This window comes from Drosophila simulans, chromosome 3L (genome assembly GCF_016746395.2).
Source record: "Drosophila simulans strain w501 chromosome 3L, Prin_Dsim_3.1, whole genome shotgun sequence".
In the NCBI taxonomy this organism is placed as follows: Eukaryota; Metazoa; Arthropoda; class Insecta; order Diptera; family Drosophilidae; genus Drosophila; species Drosophila simulans.
In genome coordinates this window covers 15,744,868-15,761,166 of record NC_052522.2, presented here as the reverse complement: position 1 = coordinate 15,761,166, position 16,299 = coordinate 15,744,868, and the positions used below count along the sequence as shown (strand labels likewise).

Below are 16,299 nucleotides of genomic sequence, written 5' to 3'. Positions count from 1 at the left end.
TCGCTTTTGCGAAAAATTTTATCACTGACCAAATTGATTTTAGCTGTTCGCCGCCGCCGCAGCGCTGCTTCAATAGAAATTGTAGGCCTAAAGGAAGAAGGCAAGGAGAGAAAAATGAGAAAAACAAAACAGCGCCTGAAAAAATGATGTCCAACTGGCGGCGACGGCGGCGGCAAACTTAAAAGTGGCAAATAGAAAGGAGCCGACCCGGTCGACCAGTCCGATTCAGTGCAATATTTATGCATTAAGTACACGCAATTATTATGCGACAACGGCGGCGGCAGCATCTCAGGAGATTATTGATGCTCGCATTGCTCATACGCAGCGTGGCCATCTACCATCTACCAGCCACTTGGCGCTTGTGCCGTTCCAGCAATTAAAACGCCGCCAGCACGCGATGAATGCCATAAACATTTGACGCGCAATCAGCAGCAGCAGCAGTTGCAGTCGCAGTTGCAGTTGCAACTCCTTCGGCTGCTGCAACAGCAACTGCAGCAATTACAGCAGCACAAATTCAAAGACACTCCATGACGATTTTGCCATCGGGATGATCATCTGGCTGTGATGAGTGCTACTTTTACTGCACCGTAAAATATTGTGGCATTAACAAAATATTTTAATGTTAATATATTTTTTTTGTTAAAATTGGGTAAGAACAAATTGTTGCATTTAAACTTTAATGATTTGTTTATTTCTTGCTATCTTAGATTCGAATAGTGCTTTTATATTTGTAATGCGACTTTAAATTTTCTAAACTTTTATATAAAATATGTAGTTATATTTATTGTAGCAACAAGACCTTCAACATAAATTATAAAATAGTTAAGAAAACATATAAAATGTTGTTAAGCTATGTAGTTAACTGAAATTGATTTATTATTAAATTAATGTAACTCTTAATTACGGAATACAATAAAATGTTTTTTTTTGAACGAAAGTCACAAATCCTATGTATTCTGATAAGTGTCAAAAACAATTTGTATTATTTTCGTTGTTCGCCTAAAAACTTTACTTTACCGCAGCACGCAAAGCGGTGTTGTTTCCAACCCCAGCAAGGTGTGCTACTTTTACTACACTGGGAAAACCCTTTGTCCAAAATTAATTAATTAAAAATTTTAGCTAACTTGGTTAATAAAAGTACTCACTGAAAAAACTAGATGGTAATTGTTGTGCCAATTTGATAAAGCTTACTCAAATTATTTTTACTGATCCCAAAAAGCCAAAATTTTCTTGCGGTGTGGGGCCAGGAAAAACAGATCACGGGCGGACGGACATGGACATTCATTTCGCTTAAGCGCACTAACCGGGTAAACTGGTCGGTGTCTTTGATCCTGGCATTCTATTGTTCCGTTTCAAAGGCCACTATTATGTAAACAATCGGCGGCTTTGATCTTGGCCGCATCAAAGTGTTGCCGCCGCGTTTCATCTTCTGCCGCATGCAGCAAATAGCAAGCAGCAAGCAACAAGCAGCAGCGCCAGCTGATGCGATGCCCCAGCGGAAGATGATGACGATGATGATGATGATGAGGATGATGACGATGACGATGACGAGAAAGAGGACGGCGAGGAAGCGACAGGCACTGCGTAGTTAAAGCTGCTACATCGCTACCACCGCTGCTGAGCTATATAATTTCGCATAGGCCGATCCGATCACCTGGAGAACGGAGCACCTGGAATACAGAGCCTCTACCTCAGCCTCATAACTTTGGGCATAATCTTCAAAGCGCCGACCGACCGATCGCTTGACATCAATCGAGTCGGCCATTCGGCCGCTCTAATCCCAACAGATGGGCTCCCGGATCGCCGGTCGCCGATAAGCAATTAAAATTTCATTTAATGCACAACTTTATTATCGGTTCGGCCCAGTCACGGTCACGTCCTTTGATCCTTTTGCCCGATTTCAGGATCCGCTGCGCAACTGTTCTCCGGCGTTTCTTCATCTTTATTTTGCGAAAAACCAAAGCGGCCGCTCGCTGTGGGAAACGCAACAGGTGCGCAGAGGCTCCAGCATCCAGCATCCAGAATCCAGCATCCAAACTCCAGTCGGCAGCAGCATTTCTCATCCATCAGCCGGCGGAGCGAGCATCTCTAATATATTTCAGCCGGGATTCATAATTGCATTGCTCTCAATTGACGGAGGTCAGTGATGTGGCATGGTCACCAGGTGCTTTATGGAAATTTTAAAGGATTTTACTGAAACTATATTTTTATTGCAACTTTATTTAAATAAAGAAAAACCACTAGAACAAATTCTAAAATCCTTAAAAAGTTATATTTCAGGTATGTGTGACTTATGCAAATATAGTTATATCATTTAAATACTGTAAATTAAGGTAAACATTTTATTCATAAACAAACTTACTAGTTTTAGCAATAGCAATCTTCATAAGGAGAAACTAGAAAATTATTTGATTTTTAGGAATATAAGATTTAAAATATTTGAAGAACGTACCCTTGGGCAAATGCAGAGATAATCATTATGATAAATCTGGATATGATTTTACAAAAGTTATTGTTAAACCTTAATTTCTGATTAAATTTCTATTAATTTTCTTATCTCTTAGAAATAACTGATTTGTTCAATAAGCGTTCAGCTCTATGGTAGCTACATAGACCGCCAGAGATGCCTGAAATGGTTTCCACACTTGGCCATGGGGCAACCACTTTCTGGTGGCACTCTCTCGGATCGCACACTCCAATGTTGCACGCTCCTCAGGTTTGTGCTGCTGCTGCTGCTGCGGTCCACTTGGCGGCAAATTGCTGTTGCATGGCGATGTTGTTGTTGTTGGCCGGCAACGAAGACGTAGACAAAGTCGGCGAAACAACAAAGCGAAAATCTCTGCATTGGGGCACACGCCATTCCGAACATCAAAGCGCGCCGCCAGCACAGATTTTCTGAGGTTACCAACGCCACCGTTGGGGCAGCAGCAACATCAGCAACAGCAACAGCAGCAGCAACAGCGACGCATGCGCAGAACTCTGCTCATTTGTGTTTTGAGGCGCATTGTGCGACGCGCGTGTTAAGTGGACTGTGAATATGAAAGGAAAGTTCCCAAAGGAGCCAAATAAAAACGTGAAAGAAGAAGATGCCTCGACTATAGGATACCCTCTACTTTCTCCCTTAAGGTCATTTCAACCAACTACTAACTTGCATTTTTACTTGCATTAATTGTATTTAGCTAACTAGAAAAGGAATTTTATATGGCAGCTTTCTTTCTTAACATAAAACTTACTATAGTAATAATGATTCTAGAATTTTAGTAATAATGATTCTAGAATTTTAGATATATAAACATTATTATTTATGCTGTAATATACATTATGTTGCATACTTATGAGCGTTCGTGGATTCCTCGAGATAATATATCTTTGTAAGATACACGATATTCCTTTTAAGCTACACCCCATATTTATATCAATTGCACTAAATATAACATTTATAAAGCTTAATAATTAAACACTTTTAGATAAATGTTAAAAAATATAAATAATCAGATTGATATGGCATTAAATATTTTTTAGGAACACCATAGTTTCTTAATCTCGTTTGTTATGTGGAGTGCAACATACCCTATTGTTGGTCAGGTAACGGGTATGCGCATTTCTTGCCGCCAAATAAATGCAAGTCCAGTTCCTGGACCTCCTCGCCTCCTCTCTCCTCTCTCCCCTCTCCCTTTCCTTCTTTTTCCAGCATCCCCTCTGTTCTTAATCAAGAAACGCATCGGCGGCGTATCACGGTAGCACTTTAAACGTAAATTGCTTTTAACATGGTTATTACAATCTTAACGTTTGTCTGGGCCACGAAGCACTTCAGGCGGCGGCAACCTGTTGTTGTTGACGTTGTTATTGTTAGTGCTGCCGCTGCCGCTGCTGTTGTTCTTGTTGCAGTTGTTGTTGTTGCCACAGGCGGCAATAGAATTCCGGCTAAGATCGCTCAGCCGGTCGGTCGGTCGGTCGGTTGATCTTCGTTTGTGTCTTTCTTTGGGATTGGGACTGGGATCGGGATCGGGACTGCGACTGAAACTGGGTCTGGATTACTCTTTCGAAAGATTCGTGTAATTATGATTGCGCGATTATTATTGGATTGAATTAGTTGTCGGTGGATTTTGCTTTAATCGAAATGGTTTTGTTCCTACATCCACCGCTCTCTTCGCTGTTTCTGTGGCTTTCTTTGCTAATTAGTCGAGCACACGGCAAGATCAAAAACGGCATTATTTTGTACACAGGGAGAAATGAAAACAAAGAAATATTTCATATTTATTTTCCGAAATATGGAGTATTTCAAAGGAAATAGCTTTTTCTTTTGTTATTAATACATTTTTAACCATTTTAGATAATATAAACTATGTTTTACATTTCGTTTTTCCACTTTAACATTTAACAGTGTAATTATTTGAAGTAAGGGATATCAAATAAAATCTTATAATTCAAAAATAGTTCAAAAAGTCATCTTTTTAACTCGAGTTTTTCACTTTTTATAGCCGAGTATAAATATTCTCTGTGTAAGTTGGTTGGTTAAAATTGGAGAGCCTGCTGCAGCGGCAGGATTATGTGCGGCAAGCTAGCCTTTTTGGGCGATAATCTTGCATTTTAAATATTTCGCAAGAAGCAACACGCAAATCCGCTGACTTGTCACACCTTCGAGCGCAGGTACATAGGTGGGCAGCCAGGAAGCAGGGAGGGACTTAAACGTAGCACCTTGTCAGGTGGTGCTGATGGCAATGGCGATCCCGAGATGGTGATCAAAGCAACAGCCGCTGATTAAAGACAAAAAAATGAAAACACGACGCACACATGGCAAAAAGGGGGAATTTGTCGCCTTTTGTGTAGCGCTGCATTGCGCAGCAGCGCCGTCAAACGAAAGTATTTAATTTCAGGTAAATTTGTAAGATAAATAATTGTCGCTTACCTGAAGGAGGGGAATGCGATGCGCTTCAAAGAACCTCATTGTGTTTTGCATATGCTGCTATGCGGCGGCGTGTGTGTTCGCCTTTGGCCCAAAGGACCTTCAAAAGGTCCGCCGATGGTGGTGTGTAGATTATGGGACAACGATGCCATTGTTGCAGCCGGAGGATCGGAGGAACGCCTGCTGCGACCGGATCACAACAGCGGGACACCCGGGGACGATCAATAATGCCCCGGATCAGCGGCGGAATCGACACCAGCCCCGCTCGCCACTTCGACGCATCACTTTTGATGATCCGACTACGGGTTGGAAGACGACGAGATTCCCATTTCGAGCAACTCGAAATGTCAAAACACATCCGCCACACACATCGCGCCATCATAGCTCCGATTGAATCCTCAAGAATCTCACAGCTGGTGGCAATGATGACGAATCGGAAATGGAACTGGATGCGCCAATGCGCCGATGCGTCGGCCATAATCAATAAGCCGAGAAATTTGGAACCACTTGCTGGGCAGCACAGTGGTACGGATACACAAGTCAATTGCTTAAAAATTTTACTTCCCTTGATTTGAAAGTAATCTATTGATATTATATATTACATATATATATTTATATATTGATTTTATAAGTCAATAAGTCATCTATAATCTGTGCTTTGAAGTTTAATAAATTTCACACAACCAAAACGATTTTCCCTAAAAAACTTTATTTTCTTTTCTTTTTTATTTTAATTTTTGTTAGATATTACATAAATTTTGATTATTTTCTAAATTACGAATTCCATTTTATCTACTATTTCAATTAGTTAGAAATGTTTGTCAAAAACTGCTACCCATTGCAGGAATATTCTAGACAGTTGAAGTTGCTGTAAGGAATCCTTAACGCCATACCATAAAATGGTAGCAAGCCCACTGTGCACGGGTCACGGCCCATGCCCATTGTCTCCCACTGTGCACTCATCAAATTGTGCCAAGATTTACGAGGCCCTTGATTGAGTTTTCTTGTGCTTTGAATACGGCGAACTTCACACAGGACCACCGCACAGCAAACGAACTGAGATATAAGATGTGAGCTGTGGGATGGGATGGGATGGGATATGTGGGCTATAAGATGGAAGATGGGCGATTTGGGAAAACGGTTTCCTGGTAGTTGGCCATTGTGATGTTCCGATGGTCTGCTTTTCTGCTGTTGTTCTGCTTTTAGCCCGGGCAGTGGCTAAACTGCTTCTGATCACGATGCCATCGGACCTGGCCAGAATGAGAATTTCAGCCGCGCTCTCTGTTGTTTATAAGATGACAAATTGCGCTGATATCGCAACATGTTGATTGAGCGCACACGCGGCAACATTGTTAAGGCTAAGAGCGGCTGGGGTCGGGGCTTCCAATGGGGAATTCTCTGGGCTCTGGGCTGGGGAGCTTGGGTAGATCGTTTTCCAGTTCGGGATCTCGGTGCCCCGGGGCCCAGCGACCATACCATACCATACCATCCCATCGACCATCGACCATCAGCCATCAACCATCCCGTTCTGTGCGCGTGCTCACTCGTTAAGCTCCATTTCGGGCCAAAGCCGGGCCCCAGGTCGTATCTCAACCCAAGTCCCTGGCTGCAGCATGAAAGCCCAGGGAAATAAAGAAATAAATAAAACAGGCAACGGCATAAAACAGACTTCAGCCACAGCAGAAAGTGCACCGGAAAATATTGCATAGGGAAAATTATATTAAATCTTTTTATATGCTGGTTATATTTCTATGTAAACTTAAATTTCAGAGAGTATTTAAGTATATGAACATTCTTTGAAAAATAATTTAAAAATGCAACACTTTAAATTCATAGTTTTGTTGGAATAAATATTTAAATATATGCATACATAAGATACATTTTAATGTAGTTTTAGAATCTCATTGTTATTATAATGTAATTATTATATATGAATAATGGACAGACAATAATTGACTATAATATTTATACTCATTTCATGATTTTACTATTTATCCTTTATTTAAATTTATATGCTTAATTATTAGTGCTTTTCTTAACTTTAAACTATAAAATATCTGTATCTGTAACGCATTCAAGTACTCAATATTTCCCAGTGCATGGAGAGAGGGAGAGCGTTCTGGATAGGTGGAGAGAAAAAAACAGAAACACAAAGAAGACTGGAGATGCCGACAAAGTAATAAACCAATTAGGACATCAAAGTGTTCAGCCGACAGCGGCAGAGCAGCGGCAGCGGCAGCGACGTCGGCAGAGCGCAATCGCTGGAGATCAGAGAAGATCACAGAATTTTGCGCTGATCCGACTTTGATTCTAAGCTACTAAGCGCAACCTACATATGTCACCGGTTGCCACGCCCCTCCGCCGCGCCCAGAAGTTCTTCTCCAGAACCCGGAACCATTCTCTATTTCCATTTCCACGTTCATATGCCGAAAAAAATAACATTCTCCAGTTTCAGAGGCAAACCACTTTGATCTCGTCAAAAGGATCAAATGTTCTATGGGCATTTTTTACAATAGTAAACAATAGTATGTCATTAATTAACCATTTGTTGTTTGCCTAGCATATAAGTATATTATTAATTATAATTATTATTATAATAGCGAAAGTCCATTAACTGAAAGTTTAAAAAGGATTTGAATAGACAAACTAAATTTATGATTAGAGATCTGATTTAACTTTTATTATTGGTTAATGAGTTTGTAGACTTATCTTGCTTTGGTACAGAAAGTGTACTTTGTTTACATAATTAAAATTTGTTTAACAATTAAAATGAATAATCAAATAGTTGTCATTCCATTAAGTGTTTGTTATACTATTTTTAGTAATATTAAAACTCTACAAACTTATACAGTGTACCTATGTTACCTATGTGTACCTATGTACCTAAGAATAGTTAATTATCAATTTTTTAATCTATAAACAGCCAAGTAATTTATATACAATAAAATATAGCTTAATGACCAGGAGAACCCAAAAATATCACCATATTCATATATTTTCACCAATTTCCGAATTCGTGGAATCTCGAGAGTCGGCTGGCGCCTGCTCATCTGGGCCCCCACCCACATTATTGGCATTAAGTTGGCATTATGCAGATATCTCAATTCGTTATCATTTAAATCATCGGCACATGTGCGCCCACGCCAAACGGGAGCTGATCTGCGGCGGATCTGGCCAAAAGCGGCGGCATTCATTAAGAATTTAAATCGCACATAATTAAGGCTCAATAAATAGCCGATCCGGCTTCAATATGGGGCATACGATTTTTAAAAAGGCAGCAGGCGGAGACAACAAACAAAAAACAAAGCCGAGCGAAGATAACAAACGATAAGCGGAGCAACAAACGGCATAATTAAATCATAAGACGTTGAACACATCATTAAAATCGTTCAAATCGCTACTCGACTTGAAAACTGGCTGCGGGGAATCAGCCAAAACAATATAAATAAACATTTATAAAATGTATATTTATTTATGAGCATTTCTTTGTTTATTAATTCGAAATGGGGGTCTGTGTGTCGCCGATTCGATTGGATCATGTGGGTGGGTGATCAGCGGCTCAAGCTGGAGAGGATTGGGAATGCCACGGCACGTGGTAGACGCGCTGCATCAAAGGCGCCGGCCACATCCCACCTAAATGTAAAGCTGGCTTCAATCTGGCGGCATCCAACATGCAGCAAGATTGAAGATCGAAGATCCAAGATCCCGCATCCCGCAAGTCCAGCGGCGGCATCGATATACATATAATCAGGCCGCTCCGCCAGGCTGCGGAGGCGATGTCCATAAAACTGGTTGCAAACGCACATAAACCATTTAAGCCGAAAAGAAATCGGCGCGCTGGCAACTCTAACGAGATAAAAACAACTTGCAGCCACTTTGAATGGTATTTTATTTTGTTTTTCTCGAATTTTTTTTTAATTTCTGAATTTTGTTGGGTTTCTCGAGCCAGAAATCGATTTGGCTGTTATTTTCGATATTTTCGCCTTCTCGCGTTTGCGGCCTTTTGCATTTCAAAGGAGGCCGGCATTTCATTTCACAAAGTCAAAACAGTTAATTTATATCATGTCGCGACTACTGGTCTTACTGATTTTGCATTTTCGACAGACCTCCGGCTACCGTCTTTCGAAATTGAAATATGAAAATGAAATCAATTTGGGGCCAGAAACCTGATTAGCACCCCCTCCCCCATTACCACTCGGCTACTTAATGCACGCATAGAAGATTGAAGCCCAGATTGGATGAGTCTGGGATTTGGAAAATCGAGAGATCGCAAATTAGTCACATTATAAATGTACATACAGATATGTGCGGCCATAAATTTGCGTATATATCTCAGTGGCACTCATTTGCTGAATGGAGTTGAAAACGAAAATGAAATGGTACACTGCACGAAACATTTGGTGCTTTTGATATATCATTGCCGGTATTAAGGAAATTCGCAGTAAATTCGCAGTATAAATTAGTAATTTGGTAGAAAAAGATTGAAAATTGTTTAAATCTACTGTTTAAGATAAAAATAAATCTATTTTACTTTAATGCAACTGAAACTTGTTTTATAGGGAACTATTTTGAAAAACTTTTACTTTCATCAATTCAAGTTTATAAGTTTTCCAAAATTAGGTGGTAATACATACAAAGAGGTTTATATATTCATATTCATAAAGTAATTTTATTTTTCAACCTGATTAATAAATATATAACTATAATATGTGTATAATATAAATAGTTTGTTATTCTTTTACATAATTGTAAAGCCAAACCCATTACTTATTTTTCTTTGTGCATCGAAGCGAGCTGGACGAGATGCGGGGGACGACGGTATGTGGCCTTGACGCTGCGGTGCGACTGCGTAACTAAGTAGCCGCCGCAGGACAGCCGCACCGTCACCATCGCCATGGCACCATCACCATCACCATCACCATCACCATCACCACCACCATCAGCAACGGCATCAGCATCACAATCTCCGCCAGCAGCAGGTGCACCAAGTCAAGTCGGCCGGGCTCAAAAGGTGCCGCTGAGCCTGAGCTAATTTCAAATTACACACTTCATTCGCCCGGGGAACTGGGACAGCGACTTGGACTGCGATTGGGACTGGGATTGGGATTGAAAACGGTATTGGTATCGGGACATGGGGCTGAGTAAGCCGCTTTTGAAGCCAACCACAATTGACAAGCGTGCCCCGCACACCGCACTATGCACCACTCCATACCCTACTATACACCATATCCATGCTATGCCATATCCATACCTATACCGCTCTGATCCTTAAGATCAAAGCCGCCGGCCGCCCGCACGCTCAGTCCTCCTCCTCCGCCAAAAGGAAAAGGTCCGAGATGCAGTCACTCGCCTAACGGTCGATCGATGGGCTCGTAATGTGCGTGCAAGATGGATTTTCGGGCACCGTGGGTGTGGCTTATTTTAAAGCAATTAGGCCCATAGTGAAGCGTGTCTGCTGATGTCTCTGATGTACGAGGACACTTTTGACTATTGTCCGTGCCAGCCTTTCATCTCGCCCGCTAAGATCATTTGAGTCTGGCCATTTCGGGCCATTAAACTGATTAGCTGCGGCCAAGGGGGACGCTTGGAAATTACTTAAATCTGTGATTGATACTTTACGGTGGCAATTATACATGCTGTTTAGGCAGCAAGGATTTTAATTACCGAACGCGGCTCTATTTTTTTGATGGATGAAATGAATTACGTTAAGCTAAGGTGAACCCTCCCCTCCCCCAATAAAATTTTAAACTTAAAATCACATCAATAGTATTTTCACAGGAATTATAAGTTAGTTATAAAAAAAATCTGAAGTTTTCATGTGACATACAGGAACAGGAGAGTATAGTCAAAAATAGATACAAAATTGTTTATGAAAACAAATAAGAGGATATATAAATAGTCATTTTAAGCTGCGATTTAAAAATCTATGACGATACTAAATAATTAAGTAGCTTACTAATACTAAAGTAATTTTACACGCGTATCTACATGAGCTGTAAAGTAAAATATTGTGTAGAAACTACAAGTGTTAGAAACCGTTATATTTGGTAACATTCAATCGTTACATTTTTGTGGCAACTTGTCGCACATTTTCCACTGTGCGGCATAGAGTGACCACAGTTCAGCAACTACACTTGACATTACCTGCGCGATGGTCATACTGTTAATCTATCGCACCGCACGGGATCTATCGCTTGCGCGACTACGGTCACATTGTTCGGTGGTTGTAAAAATTCCGTGAGTGTTTCGCAGCGACTCCGATTTTAAACGCGAATTACCCAACGAAAGAGTGCAATATACCGTGGAAAGCGAAGTCCACCCGCCCAGCGACCTTGCGGAGTGGTAAAATGTCTTGTGCGGCCACCCTCTCGTCGGCCAAGGACTCCACCAATGCAAATGCCAGCGGTGGTGGTGGTGTAGGAGGAGGAGGAGCACCGACAAACAGCAATACCAACACTAACACCAACACACAGTCCACAGCTGTGGGTGTGGTAGTGAGCAGTGCAGCGGGCGGAGGTGTTGGCGGCGGAGGAGGTGGGGGTGGCTCCCTTCCCGGTGGCACCGCCTCCTCATCCTCCGCCTCCGCCACCGGTGGCGTTGCAGCGGGCGGCGGCGGCAATTCGGCAGCGGCCCTCGTCCGAAGATTCTCCATGGAGGGCGTGGGTGCCAGGGTGATCCGCGGACCGGACTGGAAGTGGAACAAACAGGTGGGCATGATCAAGGGGGGCTCCCAGCTGGTTTTGCTTTAACTTCCAGTGAGAAAAGAACTCTCCCCGTTCTCAATTGACCGATCAATTAATTTAATTGCACACCGCGCAACTCGATTCTTGACATCTGGCCAAACTAGTCAAGTTTCTCTTTTCGGATTACTAACCAGAATCCCATTGGGGACACATGCTGATCCTAGAAAGTGGGTATGAAGTCCTACTTAGGTGCACTGAGAAAATCCAGTTAATAGATTATAAATATTTATCGTTGTTACTTTGATAGCATTGCAATTTAAGTGAGATCAAAGGGCACGACCAAGAAAGTATTTCAATTTACGCAAGAATCATAGCGTAGTTAACACTTTAAGTTATTCATGTACTCAATTCATCTCTTCCCAAGCTTACATTTACATTTAATAAGTGTAACCTTTGGTTGCCTAATTATGTCTTAACAAATGGCTTGTGAGTCATAACTCATACATATGTACATCATAACTCTGATGCAAGCTTTGAAAGTCTGTTTGCTTTAGCGCGGAAAAACGATTTGAAAGTGCAGAAAGATACAAAAAAGGCAAGATTAAAGTAGAGACATTTCCGCACATAATTTCTTTAACTGATTTGATGAAGATTTACCAGCATGATGAAATATCCGAGCCAATAATCAGTGACACGATTTGACTAATCATAATGCAGATAAAAATTTAAGTGCATTTACAATATGCAGAAGCATTTCAACATTCAAGTATTAACAGTATTACTAGTTTAGCAAAATATTTGTTCAAATAAGTTTATTAAATCAGAAAACATAGAATACTTAATAATATTTTACACCGAAATGCTTTAAATGAGCTGCTAGCAATCGTTGAACAAATAGAACCCTATTGCATAGAAATGGAGGGTATGCAAACCCTCATTCCCTTTAGATTTATTTATTTATTTTCGACTTGTTGATCGCATTTAGAGATAGCCAAACGAATTTGTAGCGACTGCCTACCTTAACACTTAGTTAGTTGCTATTATGCACTTCGGCTATAGCTTTCGCATCCTAATCAGCGTGGGTTACGAAATGGAAAATCGAAAGATTGACTGAGTCACTAATAGAATATTTTTTCGTTTCGATTCTCTGCAGGACGGCGGCGAAGGACACGTGGGCACCGTTCGCAATTTCGAATCCGCCGAGGAGGTGGTCGTGGTCTGGGACAATGGAACTGCTGCCAACTACCGCTGCGCCGGAGCCTATGATCTGCGCATCCTGGACAGTGCACCCACGGGCGTAAAGCACGAGGGCACCATGTGCGACACTTGCCGCCAGCAACCGATCTTTGGCATCCGCTGGAAGTGTGCCGAGTGCATTAACTACGATTTGTGCTCCATTTGCTACCACGGAGATAAACATCATCTGAGGCACCGTTTCTACAGGATCACCACGCCAGGAGGAGAACGAACCATGCTGGAACCGCGTCGTAAGTCCAAGAAAGTGCTCGCCAGAGGCATATTCCCGGGAGCTCGTGTGGTTCGCGGCGTGGATTGGCAGTGGGAGGATCAGGACGGAGGCGTTGGTCGGCGTGGCAAGGTCAACGAGATCCAGGACTGGTCTTCGGCATCGCCAAGATCGGCAGCCTACGTGATTTGGGACAATGGCTCCAAGAATCTGTACCGCGTGGGATTTGAGGGCATGGCAGATCTAAAGGTCGTTAACGATGCCAAGGGTAGTAACGTTTACCGGGATCATCTGCCACTGCTGGGCGAAAACGGACCCGGAAAAGGACCGCATGGCTTCCAGATCGGCGACAAGGTCACCGTGGATCTAGACCTAGAAATCGTTCAGTCTCTGCAGCATGGACATGGTGGCTGGACCGATGGCATGTTCGAGTGCCTAAGCAACGCAGGAATGGTCGTGGGCATCGATGAGGATCACGACATTGTGGTGGCTTACAATTCCGGAAATCGCTGGACATTCAATCCAGCCGTCCTCACAAAAGTATCCTCGCCAACCACTGCTCCGCCCGAGTTTCAAGTGGGCGACATTGTCAAGATCTGTTCGGATGTGGAGAGCATCAAGATTTTACAGCGAGGACACGGCGAGTGGGCTGACGCCATGCAATTGACTCTGGGAAAGATCGGTCGCGTGCAGCAGGTCTACCATGATAACGACCTTAAAGTGGAGGTGGGCAATACTTCGTGGACCTACAATCCGCTGGCCGTTTGCAAGGTGGCTTCTTCCACTGCCTCCGATGGGAGCTGCGCTCCAGTTATCCCCAGTAGTGAACGTCTTTCGGCCATTCTCAAAAAGCTGTTCGAACCAAATGTCTCCGGCGATGCCACTGAGGAATTTGTCAAGGCAGCAGCAAATGGATTTGCAGTAAGTACACGAAAATACGTTTAACACTTCATATTAAATAAATTGTCTCGCATTTCCAGGCACGTTGTGAGGAGTACTTGGCTGGCGCAGCTCAACCCTCGACCTCCAGTGCCTCGCCCAGTTCTGGACCGGATGTCAATGTGAATGGTGTGTTTGCCGGACATACTGCTCTGCAAGCAGCCAGCCAGAATGGCCATATTGAAGTGATACAGGTACTACTACGGCACGCCGTCGACGTAGAAATTGAGGACAAGGACGGAGATCGCGCTGTCCACCATGCCGCGTTTGGTGACGAGGCGGCGGTGATCGAGATATTGGCCAAAGCCGGTGCGGACTTAAATGCTCGCAATAAGCGAAGGCAGACGTCTCTGCACATTGCTGTCAATAAGGGCCATTTGAACGTAGTGAAGACGCTTCTAACGCTAGGTTGCCATCCAAGTTTGCAAGATTCTGAGGGCGATACCCCCCTACACGATGCCATATCTAAGGAGCACGACGAGATGCTGTCCCTGTTGCTGGACTTCGGGGCTGACATCACGCTAAACAACAATAATGGATTCAATGCATTGCATCATGCTGCTCTCAAGGGTAATCCCAGTGCCATGAAGATCCTGCTCACCAAGACGAACCGTCCGTGGATTGTGGAGGAGAAGAAGGATGATGGCTACACAGCACTGCACCTGGCAGCACTTAACAACCACGTTGAAATTGCTGAGCTACTAGTGCATATGGGTAAGGCCAATATGGACAGGCAAAATGTGAATCTCCAGACGGCTTTGCATCTAGCGGTGGAGCGTCAGCATGTGCAGATCGTCAAGCTGCTGGTGCAGGATGGTGCAGATCTAAACATACCCGACAAAGACGGGGATACTCCGCTGCATGAAGCGCTGCGACATCACACTCTCTCGCAGCTGAAGCAACTGCAAGATGTGGAAGGATTTGGTAAGCTTTTAATGGGCCTGAGGAATGCTAATAACAAGAAGGCCTCTGCTTCAATTGCATGCTTCTTGGCTGCCAATGGAGCTGATTTGACTTTGAAGAATCGCAAGCAGCAGACCCCACTTGACCTGTGCCCGGATCCCAATCTCTGCAAGACCCTGGTCAAGTGCTATAACGAAAGGAAGACCGACGACTCTGAGTTGCCCGGAAATGTCGCTGGCACGAGTTCAAATGCCAGGGCAAGAGCAGCCAGTGGTAGCTTAAATCAGTCCTCCTCAGCCAATATGCCGCTCTCCAGCCTGGCTGCCTCATCCACTTTCCCAGCTGCCTCATCTTCCATATTTGCGCTCAATGGCATCGCCAACGAAATGAGCCAGTCCCTGCACGAGGATCCTCCGAAATCGTCAGCCAGCCTGGATGAGTGCTTGGTTTGCTCGGATGCCAAGCGGGATACGGTGTTTAAACCCTGCGGCCATGTCAGTTGCTGCGAAACCTGCGCTCCGAGGGTGAAGAAGTGCCTCATCTGTCGGGAGACCGTCTCCTCGCGCGAAAAGATCGACGAGTGTCTGGTGTGCTCGGATCGCAGGGCAGCCGTTTTCTTCCGCCCCTGTGGCCATATGGTCGCATGTGAGCACTGCAGTGCTTTGATGAAAAAGTGCGTCCTGTGTCGCACGCAAATCGATGAGATATTATCCTTCAGTCTCTGCTGCGGAGGAAGTGGCCGACCGGAGAAGGTGTCCGTGGCAGCTGGAGCGATGGCAACAGTGGGCTTGCCGCTGCCCGACGATCGTTTCATGGAAGCTGCAGCAGCGGCAGCTTGTGCCAATGCCTCTGGCCATAGCGTGGCCATGAACAACACCGTGGTTACTCCGGTGGCGGGCAGCAGCAATCAGTTGAATAGCCAGAATAATCTTCTGGCCGCTGCAGCAGCCTCTTCGAATGTCTCGAATCTGGCAGCAGCTGGAAACGCGATGGTGGCTCCTTCCAATGTCAACAACTTCCAGATGGATGATGTCCAAAAGTTAAAGCAGCAGTTGCAGGACATCAAGGAACAGGTGAGCTCAAATTAGATTGAAAACATGTTCAGTGACTGATCCCTATATCTATCTTATAGACTATGTGTCCTGTCTGCTTCGACCGCATAAAGAACATGGTCTTCCTATGTGGCCACGGCACGTGCCAGATGTGCGGCGACCAGATTGAGGGGTGTCCCATTTGCCGCAAGACCGTGGAAAAACGCATCCTGCTCTTCTGAAGCCCGTTCCCGGCTCACACATTCCGCGCACAGTCTGCACAGCCTTCGAAGTATTAGGATATTTAAAGGACTCACATTCTTATACACACATATATACACACAGAATATCATATATATATAACTATATATC

The 16,299-nt window shown here is 43.7% G+C and overlaps 1 protein-coding gene and 1 pseudogene across 1 annotated transcript; both read left to right on the top strand.

The window, feature by feature from the left end:
• Nucleotides 1-4,509: 4,509 nt before the first annotated feature.
• On the top strand, nucleotides 4,510-5,605 carry LOC27208956 (annotated as a pseudogene).
• Nucleotides 5,606-11,081: 5,476 nt separating this feature from the next.
• On the top strand, nucleotides 11,082-16,295 carry LOC6738229 (E3 ubiquitin-protein ligase mind-bomb). The gene is made up of 4 exons (XM_039293124.2): nucleotides 11,082-11,613; nucleotides 12,743-13,975; nucleotides 14,035-15,969; nucleotides 16,029-16,295. The coding sequence occupies exons 1-4, from the start codon at nucleotides 11,254-11,256 to the stop codon at nucleotides 16,167-16,169; spliced, it is 3,669 nt and encodes a 1,222-aa protein (XP_039149058.1). The 5' UTR covers nucleotides 11,082-11,253; the 3' UTR covers nucleotides 16,170-16,295.
• Nucleotides 16,296-16,299: the final 4 nt, after the last annotated feature.